General features: G+C 47.3%; 1 protein-coding gene across 5 annotated transcripts; it reads right to left on the bottom strand.

Annotated features, from left to right (window-relative positions):
- Positions 1–2,790: 2,790 nt before the first annotated feature.
- Positions 2,791–27,282, bottom strand: LOC141051014 (uncharacterized). 5 transcript variants are annotated; one of them, XM_073547799.1, is made up of 11 exons: positions 27,262–27,282; positions 8,950–9,096; positions 8,643–8,822; positions 8,435–8,558; positions 8,258–8,355; positions 7,225–7,374; positions 6,916–7,095; positions 6,709–6,832; positions 6,543–6,637; positions 6,258–6,348; positions 2,791–4,980 (listed from the first exon to the last, which is right to left on the bottom strand). In XM_073547799.1, the coding sequence occupies exons 2-11, from the start codon at positions 9,025–9,027 to the stop codon at positions 3,191–3,193; spliced, it is 2,910 nt and encodes a 969-aa protein (XP_073403900.1). In that variant the 5' UTR covers positions 9,028–9,096; positions 27,262–27,282; the 3' UTR covers positions 2,791–3,190. The 5 variants fall into 5 exon arrangements, with proteins under 5 accessions (XP_073403900.1, XP_073403899.1, XP_073403898.1 ...); XM_073547798.1 differs by lacking the exon at positions 27,262–27,282 and adding an exon at positions 27,235–27,255; XM_073547797.1 differs by lacking the exon at positions 27,262–27,282 and adding an exon at positions 21,500–21,639.
- Positions 27,283–27,751: the final 469 nt, after the last annotated feature.

The following is a 27,751-nucleotide window of genomic DNA, read 5'->3' as shown; positions in this document are numbered from 1 at the left end:
AAATTGTTGATTTTGGTTCATTCTGCCTCTTAAATATTGGACTAGAAAGCGATTAAAAGTGTAATGTGCGTGAAAAAACACTAATAAAAAGTCAGCATGTCCCGCAAAAAAACAAACTGTCATATGACTGTGGGACAAAATATGGAAAAACTATAATTATCTAAATCTAGGGATGTAAAAACTTGTTTTTGGAAAAAAGTATCTTTTAGTGTGTGACAGCAGCCAAATATATAAACTCAATATAAATCTGGTATCCCTCCAAGCGCACCGACACAAAGAATAGTCTTGACTTATGACTAATACCGCATGAGGAATGGCGTAAAAAATAAAAACAATTCTACACTTGCTGTTGATTTGTTCATCCTGCCTCCCAAAGATTGCAGTAAGGCTCAGCTCACATTTATCCAGCACACTGTGCTGAGCGCTTAAACCGGGGTTTCCATGTGAATCTCTGAAATACTTGACTCTGACAACGCCAGACGGAAAATTCCCTATAATGAGGCAGACTGAATCACTGTGTACGCCATCTGACCTGTGATTCAACGGTTCCGTCTTCTTAGGCATGCATAAAAGCATGGTCTGCCAAAGTTTGGTGCACTCTGCTGCCTTTATAGTGAATAGATCCCTTGGGGGTTTAATCACTATCACGTCATTTGGAGATATAGATGGAAACCCCAATGTAAGTGCTCAGCGTACAGAACCAGATAAATGTGATCCCAAACGTTATTTAAAATGTTACCAACAAAAAACTTCAACTCAATCCACAAAAAAAGCAAGTCCACACTCAGGTCCATCATCTGTTAACGGAAATATAGGGAGCTTCCATGTTACTGGTAATACAAAGGCGCAGTAAAAGAGCTATAGTTACTCTCCTCCCAAAAGAAATTCAGCAAATTCTGAACTCCCAAATACAAATGTCCCTCCTTCTGAGCCCCACAGTATGCCTAAGCCACATTTAGCGTCCGCATGTTTGGCATTTCTATAGCGAAGACAGCCTGCCAAATTTACAGGTGCAGGTCTCCAGAAGCATGAGCTGGTGACTTCAACATACTGGGCACTATATTGGAAGTTTGACATTTTCACTCAGCAACATCCACTGCTGCTTGTTTCTGGAAAACACCCATCGAGTCAAAATCATCACTACACCTGAAGATAAATTCCCCAAGGGGTATAGTTTCCAAAATGGTGTCACTTCTGGGGGGATTCTGCCCTTCTAGCACTTAGGGGCTCTGTATATGGAGTCTGCAAACTATTTTAGAAAAATCTGTGCTCCAGATTCCCTTTACGGGCATAACAATTGAAAGATTAAAAATTGTACCATTTTTGCCAAATTTCCAATATTTTCACAAATAAATGCAAGTCATATTGAACAAATTTTAACGACTATCATGAAGTACAATATGACACGAGAAAACAACCTCTGAATCAGTGGAATCCATTCAAGTGTTCCAGAGTTTTTACCTCATAAAGTGACAGTGGTCAGAATTGAAAAAATTGGCCTTGTCAGGAAGGTGAAAGCAGGCTTTGGGGGTGAAGGGTTTAAATTGCCGGTATCTGTGTCTGACAGCCGTGAACGGAGATGAGCTATGGCTGCGACTGTTAAGCATTTACACACTGCCGTCAATCTCCGACCGCTTCTTCAGCTTACCGGCTATCATCAGTGCCCTATGATGCAATTATGAGTCGTCGCTGGGTTGCTATGGCAGTCGGGCTTGCTAAAGGCCCCAAACGCTGCCATCTTCGTACTCCTCTAAAGTTCATATATATGCTCAGCTTCAAAGGAGACTGAGCTCTACACTATATAATGTGGTATTACATTTTATAGTATAAGCAATCAGATGATTGTAGGCTCAAGTCCCCTGTGGGAACTTAAAGGATTAAGTAAAAAATAAAACAAAAAAGTTTAAAAAATATATATTAAATATAAAAGGTTACAATGCGCTCCTTTTATGCCCAATGAAAGTAAAAAAATACAATATATTTTAGCATTGTCACCTTTATACCACTCTGATCAAAATATAACATTAATCAACCTTATCGGTAGACGCGGTCACGTGAAAGAAACAATAAAAAAAAGCCAGAAATTTGGGGGTTTTTTGGCTCCTACTCCTCCCTAAAAATAAAATAGACAGATCAAAATATTTATACTCAAAAATGCTATAAAAAAACATCAGCTCGTCAAGCAAAACATCAAGCCTTCATCCAGCTCAATCGATAGAAACACAGCAATGTTACAAGTCACGAAAAATGGCCAACACATACACTTTTTTTTTTTTTTTTTTTTACAACACTGAGTTTTCTCTCTCTATGTAAATAAAAATCTTTAAAGGTGTGTGCAGACGCTGCGGAATCCGCTGCGGATTAATCCGCACGGATTTTGCAAATACCGCAGATAAACCGCAGGTCAAAAGACCTGCGGATTATCTGCGGTTTTGACTGCGGTTTGGTCCTGCGGATTCACCATCTCCACAATGGTGGAGATAGGAACCCGCTGCGGATTCCGCAGAACGAATTGACATGTCACTTTCTGCGGTTTCAAAACCGCAGCAAATCCGCGCGGATTTTTCCGCAACGTCTACACAGCGTTTTTTTTTACCATTCATTTGAATGGTACTGTACACCGCAGCTAAAACTGCTGCGGGTCCGCAGCGGCCAAAACCGCTGCGGAAACCGCAGCGTGTGCACATACCCTAACAAGTTTTGCATTGCATAATCGTACTGACTTGGAGAATTATGATTCCGAGTAGCTTTTAAGACAGGATGTATGCCGCAAAAACAAAACACAAAAACCATTGCAGAATTGCATTTATTTACAATTTCAGAAAAAGTTGGAAATTAGTTTCCCGTCTTTCAAAACATCGAATGGTAAAGTGAATGGTCTCATTTAAAACTACAACTTGTCCCACCAAAAAAGCACAACACTTTTTTCCACAGATGTCTGTTTCTAACTACATATATTTTTTAAAATTCTAAATTGCCTTTCTTTCTCATGCGTCTTTACTTTAACTGTTAAGTTTTCTTGTACAATTTGTCAAAAAAATATAGTTTCTCCCCATGTAAGTTGTTTTGATGGTCGACCATTTATTAAGTAAAACATTTCTAACTTTATTGTATTATAGGCATTACATTGATTTTTGTGTGTGAATTTTTTGTTTTTATGCTTAAAAAGTTCTGAATGAGCGAAACATTTCTAGCATTCTGAACATAAATGTGTCTTCTCCCCTGTGTGAATTCTCTGATGTTCAACAAGATGTGTTTTCTGTGTAAAACATTTCCCGCATTCTGAACATGAAAAAGGCTTCTCACCTGTGTGAATTTTCTGGTGTCTAATAAGACCTGATTTAACTTTAAAACATTTACCACATTCTGAACATGAAAAAGGTTTCTCCCCTGTGTGAGTTCTCTGATGTGCAACAAGATTTATTTTTTGTGTAAAACATTTCCCACATTCTGAACATGAAAATGGCTTCTCCCCAGTGTGAGTCCTCTCATGTGCAACTAAAAATGAATTATGAGTAAAACATTTCCCACAGTCTAAACATGAATACGGTTTATTTGGTTTATTCCCCGTGTGACCTCGCTGATGCATAATCAAGTTTGATTTGCTGGCAAAACATTTCCCACATTCTGAACATGAAAAAGGCTTCACCCCTGTGTGAGTTCTCTGATGCTTAACAAGATTTGATCTCTCTGGAAAACATTTCCCACATTCTGAACATGAAAATGGCTTCTCCCCAGTGTGACTTCTCTGATGTTTAACAAAATGTGAGATGTCTGGAGAACGTTTCCCACATAAAGAACACGAAAAAGGCTTATCCCCTGTGTGAATTCTCTGATGTTTAACAAGATTTATTTTTTGTGTAAAACATTTCCCACATTCTGAACATGAAAAAGGTTTCACTCCTGTGTGAATTTTCTGGTGTCTAATAAGATTTGATTTCTCGTTAAAACATTTCCCACATTCTGAACATGAATATGGCATCTCTCTTGTGTGTATTCTCTGATGTACAACAAGATTTATTTTCTGTGTAAAAGATTTCCCACATTCTGAACATGAAAATGGCTTCTCACCTGTGTGAGTTCTCGAATGTAGGATTAAAAATGATTTATGAGTAAAACATTTCCCACATTCTGAACATAAATATGGCTTCACCTCTGTGTGAGTTCTCTGGTGTGCAACAAGATGAGATTTCTCAGGAAAATATTTCCCACATTTTGAACAAGAAAATTGCTTCTCCCCAGTGTGACTTCTCTGATGTTTAACAAGATGTGATGTGTCTGGAAAACATTTTCCACATATTGAACATGAAACTGATTTCTCACCTGTGTGAATTCTCTGATGTCTAACAAGATTTGATTTCTTGTTAAAAAATTTCCCACATTCTGTACATGGAAATGGCTTCTCCCCTGTGTGAGTTTTCTCATGATTAACCAGACTTGATTTGACTGTGAAACATTTCTCACATTCTGAACATGAATATGGCTTCTCTCCTGTGTGAATTTTCTGGTGTTTAATAAGATTTTGTTTATCTCCAAAACATTTTCCACATTCTGAACACCCAAACGGCTTCTCTCTTGTGTGACCTCTCTCATGTGTAACAAGCTGTGATTTCTGGTTAAAATATTTCCCACACTCTGAACAAGAAAACCTTTCATCTTTTGTGTGAGTTTTTTGTTGTGCAACAAAAGACTTATTGAGGGAAACATTATCTCCATACTCACAATGTAAAAACGGCTTCTTTGCTGTAAGAACACTTTGATATTTCATGCCCATTTTGTGATATTTATTTTTCCTAAAAGTCTGTTTTGAATCAGAAGGTAGAACTTGATTAATAGGACCAGAGTTTAGTTCAGTGCTGTGAAGGAATGATGGTAAAGCTGGAAAAATGCCATACACTTCAGTTATATCATTTGAGACATCAAGGTCATGTGATTTAAAAACTGACGATGTCACATTCCTCTCTGATCTGGTATAATCATCTGCCAAGAATAAAAAAAAATATTTTTTAATAAAATAATCCTAAAAATTATATTTTTACAACATCTCTAAGTAAAATATACATACAAAATGCAAATTTTTGTTGCAAAATTTAATAAGACAAAAACGAATCACGTTATAACAGTAGACCTCAGCACAAACCACTAGGGCATGATGTTCGGTTCATTTTGTTCATGCCACCTCCTAAACAGTGGACTAAAAAGCCTTTAAAAATAATATGTAGTCTAAACGGATATGACTCCCAAAAGACAATCTAGCAAAATATGCAATCTCAAAGCCAAATGTCTCTATCTATTTAGGCCATGCAGGGAAGAACACACTTAAAGGGAGTCTTTCACCCCATTTTAGCCCTATCAGCTGCCGATACCGCCATCAGGGGCTTATCTACAGCATTCTGTAATGCTGTAGATAAGCCCCCGATGTAACCTGAAAGATGAGAAAAAAAGAATTAGATTATACTCACCCCGGGGTTCGGTCCGGTCCGATGGGTGTCGCCGTCCCGTCCGGCGCCTCCCATCTTCATACGATAATGTCCTCCTCCTTGCTTCTTCCTCGGCTCCTACGCAGGCGTACTTTATCTGCCCTGTTGAGGGCACAGCAGAGTACTGCAATACGCAGGTGCCGGACCTCTCTGACCTTTCGTGGCGCCTGCGCACTGCAGTACTTTACTCTGCCTTCAACAGGGCAGATAGAGTACGCCTGTGCAGGAGCCGAGGGAGAAGAACATCATCGTATGAAGATGGGAGGACCCTGACCGGACCGCAACACCCACCGCATCCGACTCCGCCCCCCGGTGAGTATAATCTAACGTGTTTTTCTTATCTTTCAGGTTTCATCGGGGGCTTATCTACAGAATTACAGAATGCTGTAGATAAGCCCCTGATGGCGGTGGCTGCAGCTTATAGGGCTAATATGGGGTGACAGATTCCCTTTAACAATTTATTATGTGTGAATCTCGTAAAACACAAACTGAGCGTTATGTATTGGGCACTAAAGAGGCATATTTGTAATTTTTGATCTGCAAATCCACAGCATGCTAATTTATCAAAAGTGTCTGTACTCTCAGATTTATCAGTGGATGACTCCCAGTATAAGGTCTTATATACATGCCTAAACTAATGTGGAGCATATAGTGGTATAGTGACAGAATGGAGATCACATGATTGTGATATGAATGGACAACGTAACCGAAAAAGCAGCCACAGCCAGTGACTGAGAAAAATCTGTGGCTTCTCTGCAATTAGTGGTTACTGCTCACCTGGGTAGTCGTATGTAGGAATCTCCTCTTTACACCGCTCATCACCTCTCACATATGTCTCTGTAGTATTAATATGGGTCAGATCTTTACCCTGAAACAAATATTGTAAAAGTCACAGACAGATGGAGAAGTCACCTCTATGATCAGCTCTAATCCTGCCTTCTCCACCGATCTCATTATACAAGTATAAAACTGGTGAAAAAAATATGACTGAAGACAAGACCTTCACAGCCATCTACAGTACACATCATAGGGAAGATCTCAAGACACCTTCTCTCCATCTACCTGATGATCCTGAGGAACGTCGGGATTTTCTTGTTTGCAATCCTTAGGAAGAAGAGGACGGGGACATCTCTCTGGCGTTCTCTTACTGGATAGAACTGGAGGAAATATAAAGGGGCTGAATTCATTCTTTACATACAGGATGTATGTACTTAGTCATGTCTATTACCTTGTGATGTGAAGGGCTGTGGATCCTCCATCTTGATGTCCTTGTACAGATCTTTGTGTCCTTCTAAATACTCCCACTCCTCCATGGAGAAATAGATGGCAACGTCCTGACACCTTAAAGGAACCTGATGCATACAATGATATTGTCATCACCCCGATCTCTTCGTACCGTTACTGTATAATGTCTCAGCATTTCCAGCAGTGTCACCTCTCCAGTCAGCAGCTCAATCATCTTGTAGGTGAGTTCTAGGATCTTCTGGTCATTGATGTCCTCATGTATCACGGGGTGATGTGGAGGCCACATGATTGAGCTCAGGGATCTTCCCCATCCTTCAGACAGAGGGGCCTGACAGCGCTCACTAGAGGTCTTCTTCACTACTGTGTAATCCTGGTTATGGAGAGACACATTAATAATTCTCACTACAGACATTTCCAGAGTCCTCACCTCTCCAGTTCTGTCCATCTGTTATTCCCATAGATATGAATGATGTAATGTGACGTCATCAGAATCTCTCACCTCTCCAGTAAGCCAGAGGAGAATCTCTAGGACAAGGTGTAATATCCTCTCCATCATCTTGCTCCTGTCCCCATCCATCCCTGATGGGTCATTCAGGAAAATTCTCTTATGTAGAAGATCTCCACTGAGACGATTCAAAATTGTAGGGACCTGAATGGGGAGAAGATGAGCCCATGTAACATCATAAAGAATCCCAGATGTGATGTGTAGATTTTTTATTTATTGATCGTGGGAAAATCCCTTTCTTCTCGTCCTGATATTTGCGGTTACTGTACATCACGACGCAGCTGCAGTTTTCTCAGTGTCACATACTATTTCATGATTCCATTGCATGGGTCGCTTAAATCGCTAGATGCTGTGATCAATAGTGACTGTCTCATCTGGTTGTTGAATGTTACATCCGCATCTCGCTATGTGATCACACGGTGTCAATTGTTGCCATTGCAGATTGAAAGAATATCAAACATCCTGGTACTTGGAGACTGATGACATAAAAGTAAAATTTATTCCCAAGTAATGAGATGACATTGTGGAAAGTCATGCAACAAATAATACCTATGCGTAATTATTAGTGATGAGCGAACATGCTCGCCAATGCTCGATAGAGCATTGAAGTGCTTGGGCACGCTCGATACTAGATCAAGTATCGCAGGTACGTGCCGCCATGCTCGACTCCCTGTCCTGCATGTTTGTCACCTGTTAAACAGACAATGAACATGGGAGATTGCCCACTATACACAGTAATGCCGTAGCTATGTTGGATATTGGCATTACTGTGATTGGCTGGCCGCATCACGTCATGGGGTCAAGACCAGGTGATGTGATGCTCGACACACTGTGCTCAGGAAGCAGTTCAGTGAGAGTTGTTAGAGGAGGGAGATCTATGATCAGCTCTAATTCTGTCATCTCCACCATTCTCATTATACAAGTATAAAATATATAATACTGGTGGATAAAACAAGACTGAGCACAAGATCTTCACAGCCATCTACACATCATAGGGGAGATCTCATGACACCTTCTCTCCATCTACCTGATGATCCTGAGGAACACTGGGATCTTCTTGTTTACAGTGCTGTGGAAAAAGAGGATGGGGACATCTCTCTGGTGTTGTCTTCTTACTGGATAGAGCTGGAGGAAACACATACAGGGACTGAATTCATTCTTTACATACAGATATAGGCTGTGTGTATTTATTTTTGTCTATTACCTGGTGATGTGGGTGGCTGGGGAACCTCCATCATGATGTCATTGTACAGATCTTTGTGTCCTTCTAAATACTCCCACTCCTCCATGGAGAAATAGATGGCAACATCCTGACACCTTATAGGAACCTGACAAATACAATAATACCGTCATGCCCTCCAATTACTTCATAGCGTTATTGTATAATGTCCCAGCATTCCCAGCAGTGTCACCTCTCCAGTCAGCAGCGCAATAATCTTGTAGATGAGTTCTAGGATCTTCTGGTCATTGATGTCCTCATGTATCAGGGAGTGAGGTGGAGGTCTTATGATTGGGCTCAGGGGTCTTCCCCATCCCTCAGACACAGGGGCCTGACAGCGCTCACGAGAGGTCTTCTTCACTACTGTGAAATCCTGGTTAAGGAGACACATTAATAAATCTCACTACAGACATTTCCAGAGTCCTCACCTCTCCAGTTCTGTCCATCTGTTATTCCCATAGATAAGAATGATGTAATGGAACGTCATCAGAATCTCTCACCTCTCCAGTAAGCCGGAAGAGGATCTCTAGGGTGAGGTGTAATATCCTCTTCGCCATCTTTTCCCTGTCTCTATCCATCCTTGATGTGTCAATCAGGAAAATGCTTGTATATAGATCTCCACAGAGAGGATCCGATATTGTAGGGACCTGAATGGAAAGATGAGACGATGTAACATAAAGAATCCTAGATGTGACATGTAGATTTTGTAGTTATCGATTGTTGGAAAGTCCCTTCTCGTCCTGATATTTACCATTACTGTACATCACGATACTGCAGCAGTTTGCTCATTGTCACATACTATTGCATGATACCAATTGCATGTCCCCACACAGTTCCCTTAAAAATAGAAGTGTTATTAAAATGTCCTCTGCATAAAAATATCTTTCCATACTATAACCTAAATAAGCCTTCTACGGGGTATGGCCTCCACATTCTCTGCTCTTATGTGCTACACCCACCAGAATGTCCTTCCTATTGATCTCTAACCACCCCAATTATCAGTCCCACCATCCCCTCTTATGAACCAGGCCTATACCATGGCTGTGCTCTCTCCATTGGTTTCTCTTACATTCTCTATATGTCTTCAGTGCCCCTTTATCTCCCCCTGCCAAACTAACCTCTCTTTATACTATGCCCCCATTTCATGCTGCTCCATCTCCATTATCCATTCGGAGACCGTTTCTTACACTTTGCTCTCACCAAACTGTTCCCCTACATGGTATGATGGTCACCACAGCTACGGATAAAGTATTATATCCACCACAGCCCTCCATATATAGTGTGATGACCCCTACAGCACCCCATACAGTATTATAGTCCACCCAGTAATTGACAGTGTAATTGACCCAGACTCATATACAGTATAAAACCTCACACAGCACGATATCCACCACAGCCCCCCCTATACAGTATGATGTCCCCACAGCCAGCTCCCAGTTTAATATGTACCTCATAGTGATATCCCCCCAGTATAATGTTCCCCACATTGTGATAGGCCCCCAGTATTGTTTCACACAGCCAGACCCCAGTATAATGTTCCCCACAGTCAGTCTCCAGTATATTTCCCATAGTGTCATAGGTCCTCAGTATGATATACACCATTGTGTGATAGGTCCCCAAGTATAATACAGCTCTGGCAAAAATTAAGAGACCACTTCCAAATGTTCAGTTTGTCTGATTTTTCTCTTTATAGGTATATTTTTGAGTAAAATGTAAATTGTTCTTTTAGTCTATAAATTTCTGACAACATGTCTCCAAATTTCCAAGCAATAAATTGAGCTTTTTTTCTGAAAAGGAGAAATGGTCAAATAAAAAAAAACAGGGTTTCAGTTCTCAAATAATGCAAAGAAAACAAGTTCATAATCAATTAGAAACAACAATACTAATGTTTTACCTCAGGAAGAGTTCTGAAATCAATATTTTGCTGAATAACCATGATTTTTAATCACAACTTTCATGGGTCTTGGCATGCTTTCCTCTAGTCTTTCACGCTTCTAGCACAAAAATGTAAGCCGTTCTTCTTTGTTTGATGGCTTGTGACTATCCATCATCCTCTTGATTACAGTTGTGGCCAAAAGTATTGACACCCCTGCAATTCTGTCAGATAATACTCAGCTTCTTCCTGAAAATGATTGCAAACACAAATTCTTTGGTATTATTATCTTCATTTAATTTGTCTTAAATGAAAAAACACAAAAAGAATTGTCCTAAAGCCAAATTGGATATAATTCCACACCAAACATAAAAATGAGGGTGGACAAAAGTATTGGCACTGTTCGAAAAATCATGTGATGCTTCTCTAATTTGTGTAATTAACAGCACCTGTAACTTACCTGTGGCACCTAACAGGTGTTGGCAATAACTAAATCACACTTGCAGCCAGTTGACATGGATTAAAGTTGACTCAACCTCTGTCCTGTGTCCTTGTGTGTACCACATTGAGCATGGAGAAAAGAAAGAAGACCAAAGAACTGTCTGAGGACTTGAGAAACCAAATTGTGAGGAAGCATGAGCAATCTCAAGGCTACAAGTCCATCTCCAAAGACCAGAATGTTCCTGTGTCTACCGTGCGCAGTGTCATCAAAAAGTTTAAAGCCCATGGCGCTGTGGCTAACCTCCCTAGATGTGGACGGAAAAGAAAAATTGACAAGAGATTTCAACTCAAGATTGTGCGGATGTTGGATAAAGAACCTCGACTAACATCCAAACAAGTTCAAGCTGCCCTGCAGTCCGAGGGTACAACAGTGTCAACCCATACTATCCGTCGGCTTCTGATTGAAAAGGGATTGTGTGGTAGGAGACCCAGGAAGACCCCACTTCTTACCCCGAGACATAAAAAAGCCAGGCTGGAGTTTGCCAAAATTTACCTGAAAAAGCCTAAAACGTTTTGGAAGAATGTTCTCTGGTCAGATGAGACAAAAGTAGAGCTTTTTGGGCAAAGGCGAAAAAAAGAGGCATTCAAAGAAAAGAACACGGTCCCTACAGTCAAACATGGCGGAGGTTCACTGATGTTTTGGGGTTGCTTTGCTGCCTCTGGCACTGGACTGCTTGACCGTGTGCATGGCATTATGAAGTCTGAAGACTACCAACAAAATTTGCAGCATAATGTAGGGCCCAGTGTGAGAAAGCTGGGTCTCCCTCAGAGGTCATGGGTCTTCCAGCAGGACAATGACCCAAAACACACTTCAAAAAGCACTAGAAAATGGATTGAGAGAAAGCACTGGAGACTTCTAAGGTGGCCAGCAATGAGTCCAGACCTGAATCCCATAGAACACCTGTGGAGAGATCTAAAAATGGCAGTTTGGAGAAGGCACCCTTCAAATATCAGGGACCTGGAGCAGTTTGCCAAAGAAGAATGGTCTAAATTTCCAGCAGAGCATTGTAAGAAACTCATTGATAGTTACCAGAAGCGGATGGTCACAGTTATTTTGACGAAAGGTTGTGCAACCAAGTATTAGGCTGAGGGTGACAATACTTTTGCCTGGCCCATTTTTGGAGTTTTGTGTGAAATGATCAATGTTTTGCTTTTTGCTTCATTCTCTTTTGTGTTTTTTCATTTAAGACAAATTAAATGAAGATAATAATGCCAAAGAATTTGTGTTTGCAATCATTTTCAGGAAGAAACTGAGTATTATCTGACAGAATTGCAGGGGTGTCAATACTTTTGGCCACAACTGTATATTTCACATGTTTTCAATGGAGTTCAGCTCTGAAGAATGGGCTGCCCATGACAGGGATTTAATGTGGTGGTCTCTTAATTTTTGCCAGAGCTGTATATACCCCATAGTATGATAGGCGTCCAGTATAATATGCATACTAGTGTGATAGGTCCCTAGTATTATGTTTAACGCAGCCAGCCCCCTGTATAATATATACCCCATAGTGTGATAGGCCCCCAGTATAATATGTATCCCATAGTGTCCTAATCACCCATTATAATTTTCCTCACAGCAACCACCCAGTATAATGTTCCCCCTCAGCCAGTCCCCAGTATAATGTTACCCACAGCCAGCTCCCGGTATAATATATACCCCATAGCGTGAAAGGCCCCCATTCTAATATATATCCCATAGTGTGATAGCCCCAGGATAATGTCCCCCAGAGCTAGACGCCAGTATAATATACCCCATAGTGATAGGTACCCAGTATAATGTACCCCACAACCAGCATCCAGTACAATATGTACCGATAGTGTGATAGGCACCAGAATGTTTCCCCACAGCAAGCCCCTGTATAATATACGGTATATCGCATAGTATGATAGGCCCCCAGTATAATGTATAACCCATAGTTTGATAGGGCCCCAGAGTAATATATGTAATATATACCCTGTAGTGTGATAGGCCCCCATATAATATATCCCATAGTGTGATAGGCCACCGGTATAATATATACCTCATAGTATGATAGGCCCCTGTTATAATTAGTGATGAGCGAGTATGCTCGTTACTCGAGATTTCCGCGCATGTTCGGGTGTTCTCCGAGTAGTTTGGGCGTGCTCGGAGATTTAGTTTGTGTCGCCACAGCTGCATGATTTGCGGCTGCTAGACAGCCTGAATACATGTGGGTATTCCCTAACAAATAGGCAATCCCCACATGTTTTCAGGCTGTGTAGCAGCAAATCATGCAGCTGTGGCAACACAAACTAAATCTCAGAGCACGCCCAAACTACTCGAACACCCGAACATGCGCGGAAATCTCGAGTAATAGCATACTCACTCATCACTAGTTATTATATACTAGATGGCTTTTTCCGTGATTTTCGCATGCGAAATTCAAGCGCATTCCAAGCGATTTGAAGCATCGCTTGGAATGTGATTGACAGGCTGGTCACACTTGTCAAACATGGTGCCTATGCAGCATCAATAGTAAAAGATAGAATGTAAAAAATAAGAAAAAAAAAAAAAGTTATTCTCACCTTCCGACGGCCCCCGATTTCCTCTCCACGCTCCCGGCATCTTCCGGTCCCAGTAATGCTTAGCGCGAAGGACCAGAGATGATGTCACTCACGACAGTGCGACGTCATCAGTGGTCTTTCGCGCAAAGCATTACTGGGACCAGAAGATGCCGGGCACGTGGTGAGAGGAGGGAAAGAGTCCAGGGGCCATTGGAAGGTGAGTATATCACTATTTTTTATTTTAATTCTATTTTTTACAGGTTTATGGTACCCAGGGCCTGGAGGAGAGTCTCCTCTCCTCCGGACCCTGGGTACCATCTGCACATTAAGCACTGCGCTGGTCATCTCCCGGCTGCGTCGTCGCTGACCACCATGCGGCAGGAGATGACCCCCAGCAACCGTCGGGAGACCAGTCGCTAGCGCCGCAGATCTCCCGACGGTAGTGGTGGCATGTGTCGCTCGAATTCCGCGCCAATTTGCGGCCGGACTGTGCCGGTCGCCGATTGGTTGCGGCCGGCCGGGCGCCACCAATCAGCGACGCGGGTACTCGATAGTTTTGATAGGTTCCCAGTATAATATATACCCCGTAGTATGATAGGCCTCCGGTATAATATATACCTCAGAGTGTGATAGACCCCCAGTATAGGGAGAGAGGGGAGTACAGGCAGAAAGTGGGGAGAGTGGTGTAAGTGACTGACACTACTCCTCTGTGTCACTGTGCTGAATACCTGCGGCTGGGGGAAGGTGCCGGGCGATCTCAGGTATTCAGCAATGTCAGAAGATATTTTTCCCCCAAAGTGCACCCCCCTCGGGAAGACAGTGCCCTAGGAAGGTGCCTACACTACATACCCTTTGTCTCAGCCCTGGTTGTGAGCCACATTCAGCTCCTGCCCCACTCACATTAATGACATTCAGAGCTCCATTACTGGTATAATGACAGCCAAAGCTTTTCCACTAAAATTATGCCAAGGCAGTATGCCATGTTCCAGGGTTTCCTAACTTACCCCCATTTAGATCTGCTCTTCTGTGCAGGGCTACACACAAGTCACCATCTAGAGATCTCCTCATAATAGCTGCTTGCTATATCTGGTGCTAATGCACCAAGCTGGCACATAGCACACATCACAGGCCCGCAAGCCACATGTGGTTCTCAGGCTACAGGTTGGGGACCCCTGCTCTAAAGATATTGAGTGAGGACCACATGATGACCTTGTTGATATGCTGGAGGAGGAGGAGGAAGAGGGCAAGAAAAAGAAAAAACCATGAACCGTATACATTTTTTTGGGTGAGAAAGGGTGCATGGAAATACACCAGAAAAAAATGAATACCTAACCCTTAACCTGGGAACTTGCTGTGTATGGGTGCTCGTGGGGAACAACTGCCCGCTATCTCGCTCTGGCCACCCCACTGCCTCTTCCTGCCTGTGACAATACTGTGGATCCCTTACCCTCTACGGTTTTGTCCTCGATCTACATGGCACCTTCCCAGGTTGGGTCAGTGACTTCATCGTCCATCACCTCGTCACTTTCAACTCTGGTCCTCCTGACTTGTTGACTTAACAATATTACTTGTTGGCAACTGTATCTCATCATAAGCTACCTCTTGAGACACTAATTGCCGTTCTGCTCCATCATGTTTCTCGGATCGTGGCTGTTCGCACTGTTCTGGTTTCAAGAGTAGTGTCCCTCGCCACACTGCAAAGTGGGACAGTAAGCTAGGTCTCGTGGATGAGCGCGTTTGTTGTGCTCCCGCAGCAGGCACAGTTTCACCTGACCCACGGCCTCAGCATGCACCAACAGTAGCACATCCACTTCCCCGTCCCTGTGCACACCTTGCACATTTTAAATTAAATATATAATATATGCCTGAAAACTTTCTGGTATTAATAAGGAAAAGAAAATAGGTAGCCCTGAAAAGGAATATTTAGCGAGGGCCGCCTAATGACCATATAAAAATTTTGAGTGAGGGCTGCCAGTTTACTCAAAAATTTGCAGCAAGTGCCGCTTGATGACCATGTGAAAATTCTGAGCGAGGGCTGCCCGTTTACCCTCTAAAAATTATGAATGAGGGCTGCCTGTTTACCCTCTAAAAATTTTAAGTGAGGGCCACATGATATCCCTCTAAAAATTTTGAGCGCGGTCCACATGATGACCCTGTTGATATGGTGGAGAAGAAAAAGAATAAACCATGAACTGTATACCATTTTTTGGGTTGGGAAGGGGTGCATGGGAATACACCAGAAAGAATAAGAAACATTTGAATTGGCTTTATGTTCCGCTTCTGTTTTCTGGTGGGGTTGAGAAGTCAGGGCCAATCATGTTTTTTTCAATTTGATAAATGTCAGCATGTCAGTATTTTCAGTTGCACCTATCAGTTATTTTGACCACAGCAGCACTAAAAACCTGCTTTGACAAAACACCAGTAGGGCAGGCCAGCACCTCCAAGGTGTAGAGGGACTATTCATGCCAAGTATCCAGTACGGCACAGGGAAATCACGAAGGATGCTGATACAGTTGGCTAGGTACTTCACCATCTTCTAAAACTTTTTCCACCTTGTCAGACCACCCCCTGCATCAGGGCCTGTGCGCTGGGAGGGTTGTGGTGAGTTCATTCTCACCAGTTGTGAGTTCCCCTTCTGGGGACAGGAGGTGGTGCTGCTGGTTTGATCAGTGGAAATCTGCCACCTGAGAATGAGGATTATGATTGGATCTCAGGATTCTCAGATTGGATTTAAGACAGCCGACGCCCTATTCAGTTGCTGGTGATTCCTTCTGGCTTGTCAGCTCTTGGTTTTCAGCTCTGTTCCAGTCATCTAAAGCTAAGTTTTTCTGCTAATTTTCCCACTTGATTTTGTTGGTCTATTCAGTTTTTTGTGTGGTCTGCCAGCCCCGGCTGGGGGCTGAGCTGAATTTCCACTCTTATCAATCAGTGTTTTGCCAATTGGCTTTTTGTCTCTTACTAGTTCGGTCTCTTTTTGCTCTGTCTCAGAATATTCCAGAGTGCTGATATAGTGGGAGAAGTCTAGTGACTTCAGGGTTAATTTTGGATCAGAAGTGTTGGACATTATTTTTGTAGGGTTTTTTGCAGGTTGCAGACAGTGACTTGCCTTTCCTTTCCTGTCTAGTTAGTTTGGGCCCCATCATTTGCTCAGCCTATTTTCCTGCCTGTGTTTGTGCCTTCATCTTGTTTCACCATCAATACATGTGTGGGGGATATCTTTCCTTTGGGGTCTGCTATGGGGTAGTTAGTTTTCCCTTTTCTTTCTTTAGGCTTATGTAGTCCTCCGGACGAGGCGTCTAGGAACATCGTAGGCACGCTCCACGGCTACTGCTAGTTGTGTGGTAAGATCAGGGATCTGCAATCTGCATAGTTACCAACTTCTCTGGTTTTCTGTGGCTTAGCTTGTTTTGTTTTTTTTCTCCTCGGTGACCCATTCATAACAGAGGGTCTAATGAAACTTCCCCATACCTTTGATAGTGCTCCCCTGCCTCTGTTGGACCTTGTATGTGTCTCCCTTGTCTCTCTTCATTGGTTGCTTAAGCCTCTATGACCTCTGCTGCCAGTGTTGTCAGATGAGAATTTTTGTACTATAGGGCCTTCTGGTATTGCACTATTTCACTAGTCTTCTCCGCCGTAGTATGGGTTGAGAAGGGTGAACGATCAGTAATCAGTGTATGGCCAAAATGCTTATAATGCGAAGGTCATGAGAAAGGCAGCAGGACAAAGTCAGCTATGTGTGCCAGACTCCCAACAGGCAAGACTTCCCTGTCCCCACCAGGATGATGACTCCCCATTACCTCCTGCCCTTCACCCAGTGTGCCGTTGGGAAATGTAGCGTCCCTGGCCACAAGCACTTGTCCACATGTCGGTTGTTAAGTAGACCTTCCCAGTAACTGCATTGGTCATGGCACGGGTTATGTTATGGGATACATGCTGGTCTACAGGCAGGGACAGCACACCAGGAAAAATAGGGTGGCTGGAGACCAAGTTCCAAGGGCTGGCCGCTGCCATGAGGTCGTAAAAAGCCTCAGTGTCCACAAGACTAAACGGCAAAAATTTCCAGGCCAAGCAGTCTCGAAATGTGCCAGTGGGTGGGTGGCTGGGTGTTTTCTGTTGCATTCCAAGGCTTGAGGTAGGGACAACTGAACACTGCGCTGGAACAACAGGTGAAGGGCAGAAGGCATCGACACGTGTGCTGAACAGGGAATTGGCAAGCACGTGCCACAGGAAAAAAGCCAGTGGTGTCACCTGCAGATGCCGGTAGTAGACCCAGGCGTACATCCCACCTAGTTGGGTGCTTTGATGACATGTGCCTTAGCATGCTGGTGGTGGTCAGGCCCCTGGTACAGCGTGGGCTGCAAGCAGGGCTGTGGAGTCGGAGTTGGAGTCGGAGCTCATTTTGGTGGAGTCGGTATAAAATGGACCGACTCCGAAAATATATAATAAATTGGATACAGTAAGTCAATGCAGAATGTGCTGAATATTTTTTCACAGGAATTTGGGAAAGTTATGAAATGTCCTATAAATGGCTGTTCTATTCCTGATCTAAGGCTACATTCACACACAGCGTTTTTCCTGCATTTTTTTGAGGATACGTTTTTCAGCTGCAAAAGCAGATCAGCTTTTTAAAAAACCGCATCACCTGAAAGGTTTTTGAGCTCATAGATAATGTTTTCAATAGCAAAAGCAGATTAGAAATCTGCTCTATATATCCATTTATCCATATCTGTCTATCCATATCATATCTGTACCAAAAAGAATGAAAGCCAGGTAGCACACAGACTAACGCTTTTTTTTTTTTTTTTTTAGCACCAGCCAGGTACACCTCACAGCTGCCCAAAAGGACGCCCAGGACAGGCATTGCTCGTCTTCAGTAACACATCAACATCAATTGATAATTGGAATAAATAGACTGCATTCATCAACACATCTTATTATGGTGCAGGCTTTATTTTCAAGTGTAGGGGTGTGCAGTATGAGGTTCTGCGGAACAGTATGAGGTTCTACCCCCCTAGGTTTGATCCTGGCTATGCCCATGGTGTGAATGTAGCCTGAGGATCTAGGGTTTGTCTTAGCTGAGATAAGTCAGTGTTTATACTGTATATATGTAATCGATATTACATAGTGTATTACATATTTACAATTTATTAGTTTTTTGTGTTCTAAAGTTGTATTCCAATAAATATATTATGTTCTATCTAAATATCTTGATTATTGTATCACAAAAATGATTCAATGTCTGATGTTCACATTGTACTACAATAAATTTTTCACTTAAATATAAGCAATATATGTGGGAGTCGGAGTCGTGGAGTCGGTGTAAGGGAAATGGAGGAGTCGGAGGTTTGGCTTACCGACTCCATAGCCCTGCAGCCCTGGCTGCAAGTGACTGATCTTTTATAGTCCACATTTTCTTACTTAAAAAAAAAAAAAAAAAAAAAACAGACTGGGGAACACCTAACAGGTGGCCCTCGCTCAAAATCATTAGATGGTAAATAGGAGACCCTCTCTCCAAATATTTAGAGGGTCATCAGGTGGCACTCGCTCACAACCTTGAGATGATAAACAGGCAGCACTGGCTCAAAATTTTGAGTGGGTAAGCAGGTGGCCCTCGCTCAATAGCTTGAGAGCATAAGCAGGCGACCCTCGCTCAAAATTTTGAGAGCGTAAACAGGCGGCCCTCGTTCAAAATCTTCAGAGGGTAAGTAGGCGACCCTCGCTCAAAATTCTTAGAGGATCATAAGGTTATCCTCGCTCATCATTTTTAGATGGTCACCATGCGATGCTCGCTCTCAGTTTTTCCAGGGTGTGTATGGTGCCCTCTTTCATAATTTTTACAGGATGTGTATGAGGCATACCTCTACCATTCTCTTACATATATGTATGTATACCTCCCTGGTAGTCGTTGCACTTAGCGCACAGGCTTTACCAGTCTAGGAGTCTCACTTCTTAAAAATTGGGGGAAAAAAAAATGTTTTTTGAGGCCCTCCTCTGAGTTTTCCAGGGTGTATTGCAGTTTTTGGAAACCCTTGCACTTAGTGCATAGGCTTTATGAGTCTAAGAGTCCCACTAACTATTTTAACAGAATGTGTATGAGGCCCTCCTTTATGTCTAATACAGGGTCCCTCTTCCTTCTAATTTTTGGCAGTTCTTGCATTGATAGACTTTGTGAGTTTCAGAGTCTCTTCTTCATAAATTACACAAGATGTGCCTGACCATGTCATACACCACATGCCCAGATACGGTAGTAAAATGATACAATTACATGCACTGGAGGGTGTAGCTTTATTTCGCCCTCTACTATGTCATCTACTGTACTCATAGGTGATGGGGAAATACGGTGAGAAATGGCCCGGCTATTAAGGCTATGTTCTCACGTTGCGCTTTTGCGGTGTTTCTTGCTTCTGCAGCATTTTTTCATGAGTTTCATGCAAATTAAAAGCTGATTTTTACAGTACCAGTAAAAACTATGCGATTTCATAAATCTCATGCACGATTGCTTTTTTTCTTCCTGACTGAAATAGAAACTGCTGTTTTTGAAAGAAGCAGCATGTCAATTCTGTCAGTGTTTTTTCACCATTGAAAGAAATGAGACGGTGCAAAAATCCTGTGTGTGAACATAGCCTAAGGAGCGGAAAAGGCTTTGTAAATGGTCAAGTTTCCCATTGACTTCCATTATACTTGTTACTCAAGTCGAGCTTTTACTGCTCGCTTATCACTAGTAATTGTACATTTAATATTCCAAAATAACAGAGGAACGGCCGTCTGGCTTCTGCCCACTAAAATGTTGGAGCATTATCAGTGCGTTATATAATATTACTGCCCCCTGTGCAGCCCAGTAATGGGGAATCTCCAGCACCTACCTCCACCTGCAGGGGGCGCTATCTCTGGGAATGGAGGGGTTACTGCCCCCTGTGCAGCCCAGTAATGGGGAATCTCCAGCACCTACCTCCACCTGCAGGGGGCGCTATCTCCGGGAATGGAGGGGTTACTGCCCCCTGTGCAGTCCAGTAATGGGGAATCTCCAGCACCTACCTCCACCTGCAGGGGGCGCTATCTCCGGGAATGGAGGGGTTACTGCCCCCTGTGCAGCCCAGTAATGGGGAATCTCCAGCACCTACCTCCACCTGCAGGGGGCGCTATCTCCGGGAATGGAGGGGTTACTGCCCCCTGTGCAGCCCAGTAATGGGGAATCTCCAGCACCTACCTCCACCTGCAGGGGGCGCTATCTCCGGGAATGGAGGGGTTACTGCCCCCTGTGCAGCCCAGTAATGGGGAATCTCCAGCACCTACCTCCACCTGCAGGGGGCGCTATCTCCGGGAATGGAGGGGTTACTGCCCCCTGTGCAGTCCAGTAATGGGGAATCTCCAGCACCTACCTCCACCTGCAGGGGGCGCTATCTCTGGGAATGGAGGGGTTACTGCCCCCTGTGCAGCCCAGTAATGGGGAATCTCCAGCACCTACCTCCACCTGCAGGGGGCGCTATCTCTGGGAATGGAGGGGTTACTGCCCCCTGTGCAGCCCAGTAATGGGGAATCTCCAGCACCTACCTCCACCTGCAGGGGGCGCTATCTCCGGGAATGGAGGGGTTACTGCCCCCTGTGCAGTCCAGTAATGGGGAATCTCCAGCACCTACCTCCACCTGCAGGGGGCGCTATCTCCGGGAATGGAGGGGTTACTGCCCCCTGTGCAGCCCAGTAATGGGGAATCTCCAGCACCTACCTCCACCTGCAGGGGGCGCTATCTCCGGGAATGGAGGGGTTACTGCCCCCTGTGCAGCCCAGTAATGGGGAATCTCCAGCACCTACCTCCACCTGCAGGGGGCGCTATCTCCGGGAATGGAGGGGTTACTGCCCCCTGTGCAGCCCAGTAATGGGGAATCTCCAGCACCTACCTCCACCTGCAGGGGGCGCTATCTCCGGGAATGGAGGGGTTACTGCCCCCTGTGCAGTCCAGTAATGGGGAATCTCCAGCACCTACCTCCACCTGCAGGGGGCGCTATCTCCGGGAATGGAGGGGTTACTGCCCCCTGTGCAGCCCAGTAATGGGGAATCTCCAGCACCTACCTCCACCTGCAGGGGGCGCTATCTCCGGGAATGGAGGGGTTACTGCCCCCTGTGCAGCCCAGTAATGGGGAATCTCCAGCACCTACCTCCACCTGCAGGGGGCGCTATCTCCGGGAATGGAGGGATTACTGCCCCCTGTGCAGCCCAGTAATGGGGAATCTCCAGCACCTGCAGAGCCGCACTCCACATATATGGCTGCTCTGTGCGCACAGGACCTGGGATGAGGTCACAGGAGGGGAGGAGTCAGGGGTCACATGATCAGGGGCCTCAGTGTATGCAGGACTCTGCTGTGCTGGTTGTCATGGTGCTGGATGAGGGGAAGTTTCTGTGTGGGGTCAGGAGGGGTTTACAGGGGGATGTAGCAGAGCCGCGTGTGTACGGAGCGGAGTCGCGTGTGTACGGAGCGGAGTCGCGTGTGTACGGAGCGGAGTCGCGTGTGTACGGAGCGGAGCCGTGTGTGTACGAGGTGTACGGAGCGGAGCCGTGTGTGTACGGAGCGGAGCCGTGTGTGTACGAGGTGTACGGAGCGGAGCCGTGTGTGTACGAGGTGTACGGAGTGGAGCCGTGTGTGTACGGAGCGGAGCCCTGTGTGTACGAGGTGTACGGAGCGGAGCCCTGTGTGTACGAGGTGTACGGAGCGGAGCCCTGTGTGTACGAGGTGTACGGAGCGGAGCCCTGTGTGTACGAGGTGTGCGGAGCGGAGCCCTGTGTGTACGAGGTGTGCGGAGCGGAGCCGCGTGTGTACGAGGTGTACGGAGCGGAGCCGTGTGTGTACGGAGCGGAGCCGTGTGTGTACGAGGTGTACGGAGCGGAGCCGTGTGTGTACGAGGTGTACGGAGTGGAGCCGTGTGTGTACGGAGCGGAGCCCTGTGTGTACGAGGTGTACGGAGCGGAGCCCTGTGTGTACGGAGCGGAGCCGTGTGTGTACGAGGTGTACGGAGTGGAGCCCTGTGTGTACGGAGCGGAGCCCTGTGTGTACGAGGTGTACGGAGCGGAGCCCTGTGTGTACGAGGTGTACGGAGCGGAGCCCTGTGTGTACGAGGTGTGCGGAGCGGAGCCCTGTGTGTACGAGGTGTGCGGAGCGGAGCCGCGTGTGTACGAGGTGTACGGAGCGGAGCCGCGTGTGTACGAGGTGTACGGAGCGGAGCCCTGTGTGTACGAGGTGTGCGGAGCGGAGCCCTGTGTGTACGAGGTGTGCGGAGCGGAGCCCTGTGTGTACGAGGTGTAAGGAGCGGAGCCGCGTGTGTACGAGGTGTGCGGAGCGGAGCCCTGTGTGTACGAGGTGTGCGGAGCCCTGTGTGTACGAGGTGTACGGTGCAGAGCCGCGTGTGTACGAGGTGTACGGTGCAGAGCCGCGTGTGTACGGAGCGGAGCCGCGTGTGTACGAGGTGTACGGAGCGGAGCCGCGTGTGTACGAGGTGTACGGAGCGGAGCCGCGTGTGTACGAGGTGTACGGAGCGGAGCCGCGTGTGTACGAGGTGTACGGAGCGGAGCCGCGTGTGTACGAGGTGTACGGAGCGGAGCCGCGTGTGTACGAGGTGTACGGAGCGGAGCCGCGTGTGTACGAGGTGTACGGAGCGGAGCCGCGTGTGTACGAGGTGTACAGAGCGGAGCCGCGTGTGTACGAGGTGTACAGAGCGGAGCCGCGTGTGTACGAGGTGTACAGAGCGGAGCCGCGTGTGTACGGAGCGGAGCCGCGTGTGTACGAGGTGTACGGAGCGGAGCCGCGTGTGTACAGGGTGTACGGAGCGGAGCCGCGTGTGTACGAGGTGTACGGAGCAGAGCCGCGTGTGTACGAGGTGTACGGAGCGGAGCCGCGTGTGTACGAGGTGTACGGAGCGGAGCCGCGTGTGTACGAGGTGTACGGAGCGGAGCCGCGTGTGTACGAGGTGTACGGAGCGGAGCCGCGGGTGTACGGAGCGGAGCCGCGTGTGTACGAGGTGTACGGAGCGGAGCCGCGTGTGTACAGGGTGTACGGAGCGGAGCCGCGTGTGTACGAGGTGTACGGAGCGGAGCCGCGTGTGTACGAGGTGTACGGAGCGGAGCCGCGTGTGTACGAGGTGTACGGAGCGGAGCCGCGTGTGTACGAGGTGTACGGAGCGGAGCCGCGTGTGTACGAGGTGTACGGAGCGGAGCCGCGTGTGTGCGAGGTGTACGGAGCGGAGCCGCGTGTGTGCGAGGTGTACGGAGCGGAGCCGCGTGTGTGCGAGGTGTACGGAGCGGAGCCGCGTGTGTGCGAGGTGTACGGAGCGGAGCCGCGTGTGTGCGAGGTGTACGGAGCGGAGCCGCGTGTGTGCGAGGTGTACGGAGCGGAGCCGCGTGTGTACGAGGTGTACGGAGCGGAGCCGCGTGTGTACGAGGTGTACGGAGCGGAGCCGCGTGTGTACGAGGTGTACGGAGCGGAGCCGCGTGTGTACGAGGTGTACGGAGCGGAGCCGCGTGTGTGTATGAGGTGTACGGAGCTGAGCCGCGTGTGTACGAGGTGTACGGAGCGGAGCCACGTGTGTACGAGGTGTACGGAGCGGAGCCGCGTGTGTACGAGGTGTACGGAGCGGAGCCGCGTGTGTACGAGGTGTACGGAGCGGAGCCGCGGGTGTACGGAGCGGAGCCGCGTGTGTACGAGGTGTACGGAGCTGAGCCGCGTGTGTACGAGGTGTACGGAGCGGAGCCGCGTGTGTACGAGGTGTACGGAGCGGAGCCGCGTGTGTACGAGGTGTACGGAGCGGAGCCGCGTGTGTACGAGGTGTACGGAGCGGAGCCGCGTGTGTACGGAGCGGAGCCGCGTGTGTACGAGGTGTACGGAGCGGAGCCGCGTGTGTACAGGGTGTACGGAGCGGAGCCGCGTGTGTACGAGGTGTACGGAGCGGAGCCGCGTGTGTACGAGGTGTACGGAGCGGAGCCGCGTGTGTACGAGGTGTACGGAGCGGAGCCGCGTGTGTACGAGGTGTACGGAGCGGAGCCGCGTGTGTACGAGGTGTACGGAGCGGAGCCGCGTGTGTACGAGGTGTACGGAGCGGAGCCGCGTGTGTGCGAGGTGTACGGAGCGGAGCCGCGTGTGTGCGAGGTGTACGGAGCGGAGCCGCGTGTGTGCGAGGTGTACGGAGCGGAGCCGCGTGTGTACGAGGTGTACGGAGTGGAGCCGCGTGTGTGCGAGGTGTACGGAGCGGAGCCGCGTGTGTGCGAGGTGTACGGAGCGGAGCCGCGTGTGTACGAGGTGTACGGAGCGGAGCCGCGTGTGTACGAGGTGTACGGAGCGGAGCCGTGTGTGTACGAGGTGTACGGAGCGGAGCCGCGTGTGTGTATGAGGTGTACGGAGCGGAGCCACGTGTGTACGAGGTGTACGGAGCGGAGCCGCGTGTGTGTATGAGGTGTACGGAGCTGAGCTGTGTGTGTATGAGGTGTACGGAGCGGAGCCGTGTGTGTATACGAGGTGTACGGAGCCGTGTGTGTACGGGGTGTACGGAGCAGAGCCGCTTTGTGTATTTATTATTATTTATTTATATAACACCATTGATTCCATGGTGCTGTACATGAGAAGGGGTTACATACAAATTACAGATATCACTTTCAGTAAACAATCACAGACTGATACAGAGGGGAGAGGACCCCGCCCTTGCGGTCTTATATTCTACAGGATGGTGGGGAAGGAGACAGTAGGTTGGGGGGTTGCAGCAGCTCCAGTGAAGATGATGCTGTAGCTCTGGTAGTGGTGAGGAGGCAGCGGGGTCATTGCAGACTGTAAGCTTTCCTGAAGAGGTGGGTTTTCAGTATGACCTTGTCAGGATCGCTGGTGTGTCGCTACATGATCGCTGGTGAGCTGCCAAACAGGCAGCTTCACCAGCGATCAGCACCAGCGACAGGAGGTTAACAAGCGACGCACGTTGCTTAGTTACCCACTGTGTACCTTAGTTACCAGCACGCTGGTGCAGGGAGCTGGTAACCAAGGTACACATCGGCTTTCTAAGCAGCGCGCGGCACTTAGAAACCCGATGTGTACCTTGGTTACCAGCTCCCTGCACCAGCGCACTGATAACTAAGGTACGCATCGGGTTCCTAAGCGCTGCGTGCCGCTTAGAAACACGACATTTACCTTAGTTACCAGTGCGCTGGTCTCCGGCCTGTCACGCAGCGATGCATGCTGGCCAGCGGGAGACCAGCGATAAAAAAAATGTCCTGGCTATTCCAGGACGATCAGCGATACCGGCAGGGGGGGCCGGTCGCTGGTCAGTGTCACACACAGCGATCTCGCTGGTGAGATCGCTGTTGCGTCACAAAACTTGTGACTCAGCAGCGATCTCGCTAGCAAGATCGCTGTGTGTGACAGGGGCTTAAGAGGGTTAATAGAAAAGCTAGATCCAAGTAATAAGAAGTGCTTACTCAGCAGATATACCCAAAAGAGACAGATACATAGTGTGAGGTCCTAGCTCCTAATGTGACTAACTGTCATTGAAATAACTGCAGCTCCCCTTTGGATGCTACACCCTGTGTGTATGGAGCGGAGCCGCATGTGTATGAGGTGTACGGAGCGGAGCCGTGTGTGTATGAGGTGTACGGAGCGGAGCCGTGTGTGTACGAGGTGTACTGAGCGGAGCCGTGTGTGTACGAGGTGTACGGAGCGGAGCCGTGGGTGTACGAGGTGTACGGAGCGGAGCCGTGGGTGTACGAGGTGTACGGAGCGGAGCCGTGTGTGTATGAGGTGTACGGAGCGGAGCCGTGTGTGTATGAGGTGTACGGAGTGGAGCCGCATGTGTACGAGGTGTATGGAGCGGAGCCGTGTGTGTACGAGGTGTACGGAGCGGAGCCGTGGGTGTACGAGGTGTACGGAGCGGAGCCGCATGTGTACGAGGTTACGGAGCGGAGCCGCATGTGTATGAGGTGTACGGAGCGGAGCCGTGTGTGTATGAGGTGTACGGAGTGGAGCCGCATGTGTACGAGGTGTATGGAGCGGAGCCGTTTGTGTATGAGGTGTATGGAGCGGAGCCGCATGTGTATGAGGTGTACGGAGCGGAGCCGCGTGTGTATGAGGTGTACGGAGCGGAGCCGCATGTGTACGAGGTTACGGAGCGGAGCCGAGTATGTTCGAGGTGTATGGAGCGGAGCCGGGTGTGTATATCACTAAATCACCCAATGAGTCACCCAAAAAACCCATACATCTGTTTTTTTTAGAATATTTTGCGAGCAAGCCTAAATTATGTAGCACAATGCAATTGCCAGTACAGGGATGAATTGATCTTTTCAAAATTATTTTATTAAAAAGAAAAGGTCTGTATTTATTAGAACACGGCTAAAGATTAATGTCCAAATGCTTTTTTGCTTTTTCGGCAAATTAAAGCCAATGGTAACAGCATTTAACACACTGTCAATCTCTTACAGCTGTATTTAAATGGAACGCAAACTGCTTCTTGTGCTTACCGGCTTTCATCGCTGCTCTGTGATGCGATTATGCGGCGCCGACGGGTTCCTATATCAGCCGGGACTTACTGAAAGCACCCATCGCTGCCACCTTGGTGCTTCTCTGAAGCTCATCTATATGCTGAGAATCAAAGGAGATTGAGATCTACTCTACATTAGATACACTGGTGGCGCACATGGACATGGCCGGACTGAGACCAAAAAGCAGCCCTGGCACAAAAAATTCACCAGCCCACATACAATGAATGTCCTCACCCAAATCGTAGAACACTGGCAGGTTGTGCCAACTTTTGCTTTAGCTCACACACACACGTATCACACAGCTCACACAAATAGCTCACACACACAGCTCACACGTATCACACACACAGCTCACACGTATCACACGCACTGTATCTATCACGCTCACCTCCTCCCCGGCGCCTGGCACGCTCACCTCCCCGGCTCTGGTCCGCTCTGCGGCGTCTGCGGCTACTGTCCCGACTGCCGCTGTCCCTGCTACATCTGTCCGGGCTCCTATCACTGCCGTGCCATCTGCCGATGCCGTGGCTCCACTGCTTGCGGCGCATTCGGTCCCTGCCGCCTCCCGTGCCTCCACACCGCCTGGGGCTCTCCGGCACGTCCGGTCCTCTCGGTCCGCCCCCTCAGCTGGCACCTATCAATCATCCTTCCTGCGGCCGGCCCCTGCCCCTTCACACAGGCGTACAGCTAGATACGCCCCCTAGACCTGGCGTCCTATCTCCTGGCCCCATGGTACAGCTGCACTCTGACCCGGAAGTTCACCAGCGTGCCCTATATCAGGGAGCCTCACCCTATGCTCGCTGCCTGACTATCTTTTGTGGTATCGGGTCCACGCGCTCCTGCGTTCCTCTTTGTCTCTGCGCTGTGTACCACTCCATGGTCTCCGCTGTTCTTCCCGTTTGTGA

This window comes from Dendrobates tinctorius, unplaced genomic scaffold (genome assembly GCF_039654945.1).
Source record: "Dendrobates tinctorius isolate UK_male_01 unplaced genomic scaffold, ASM3965494v1 ptg000155l, whole genome shotgun sequence".
NCBI lineage: Eukaryota > Metazoa > Chordata > Amphibia > Anura > Dendrobatidae > Dendrobates > Dendrobates tinctorius.
Note: the sequence above shows the minus strand (reverse complement) of the source record. Positions and strands in the feature narration are given on the sequence as shown.

Bases quoted from the DNA above. Each gene is read 5' to 3' on its own strand.
- LOC141051014 (XM_073547795.1), bottom strand. From the start codon at position 10,385: ATGGTTATTCAGCAAAATATTGATTTCAGAACTCTTCCTGAG. The intron at 8,823-8,949 runs GTGAGAGATTCT...CTCCTTAACCAG, and splicing joins TCTTCCGGCTTACTGGAGAG to GATTTCACAGTAGTGAAGAA. The intron at 6,349-6,542 runs GTAGATGGAGAG...TATTTGTTTCAG, and splicing joins ACGTTCCTCAGGATCATCAG to GGTAAAGATCTGACCCATAT.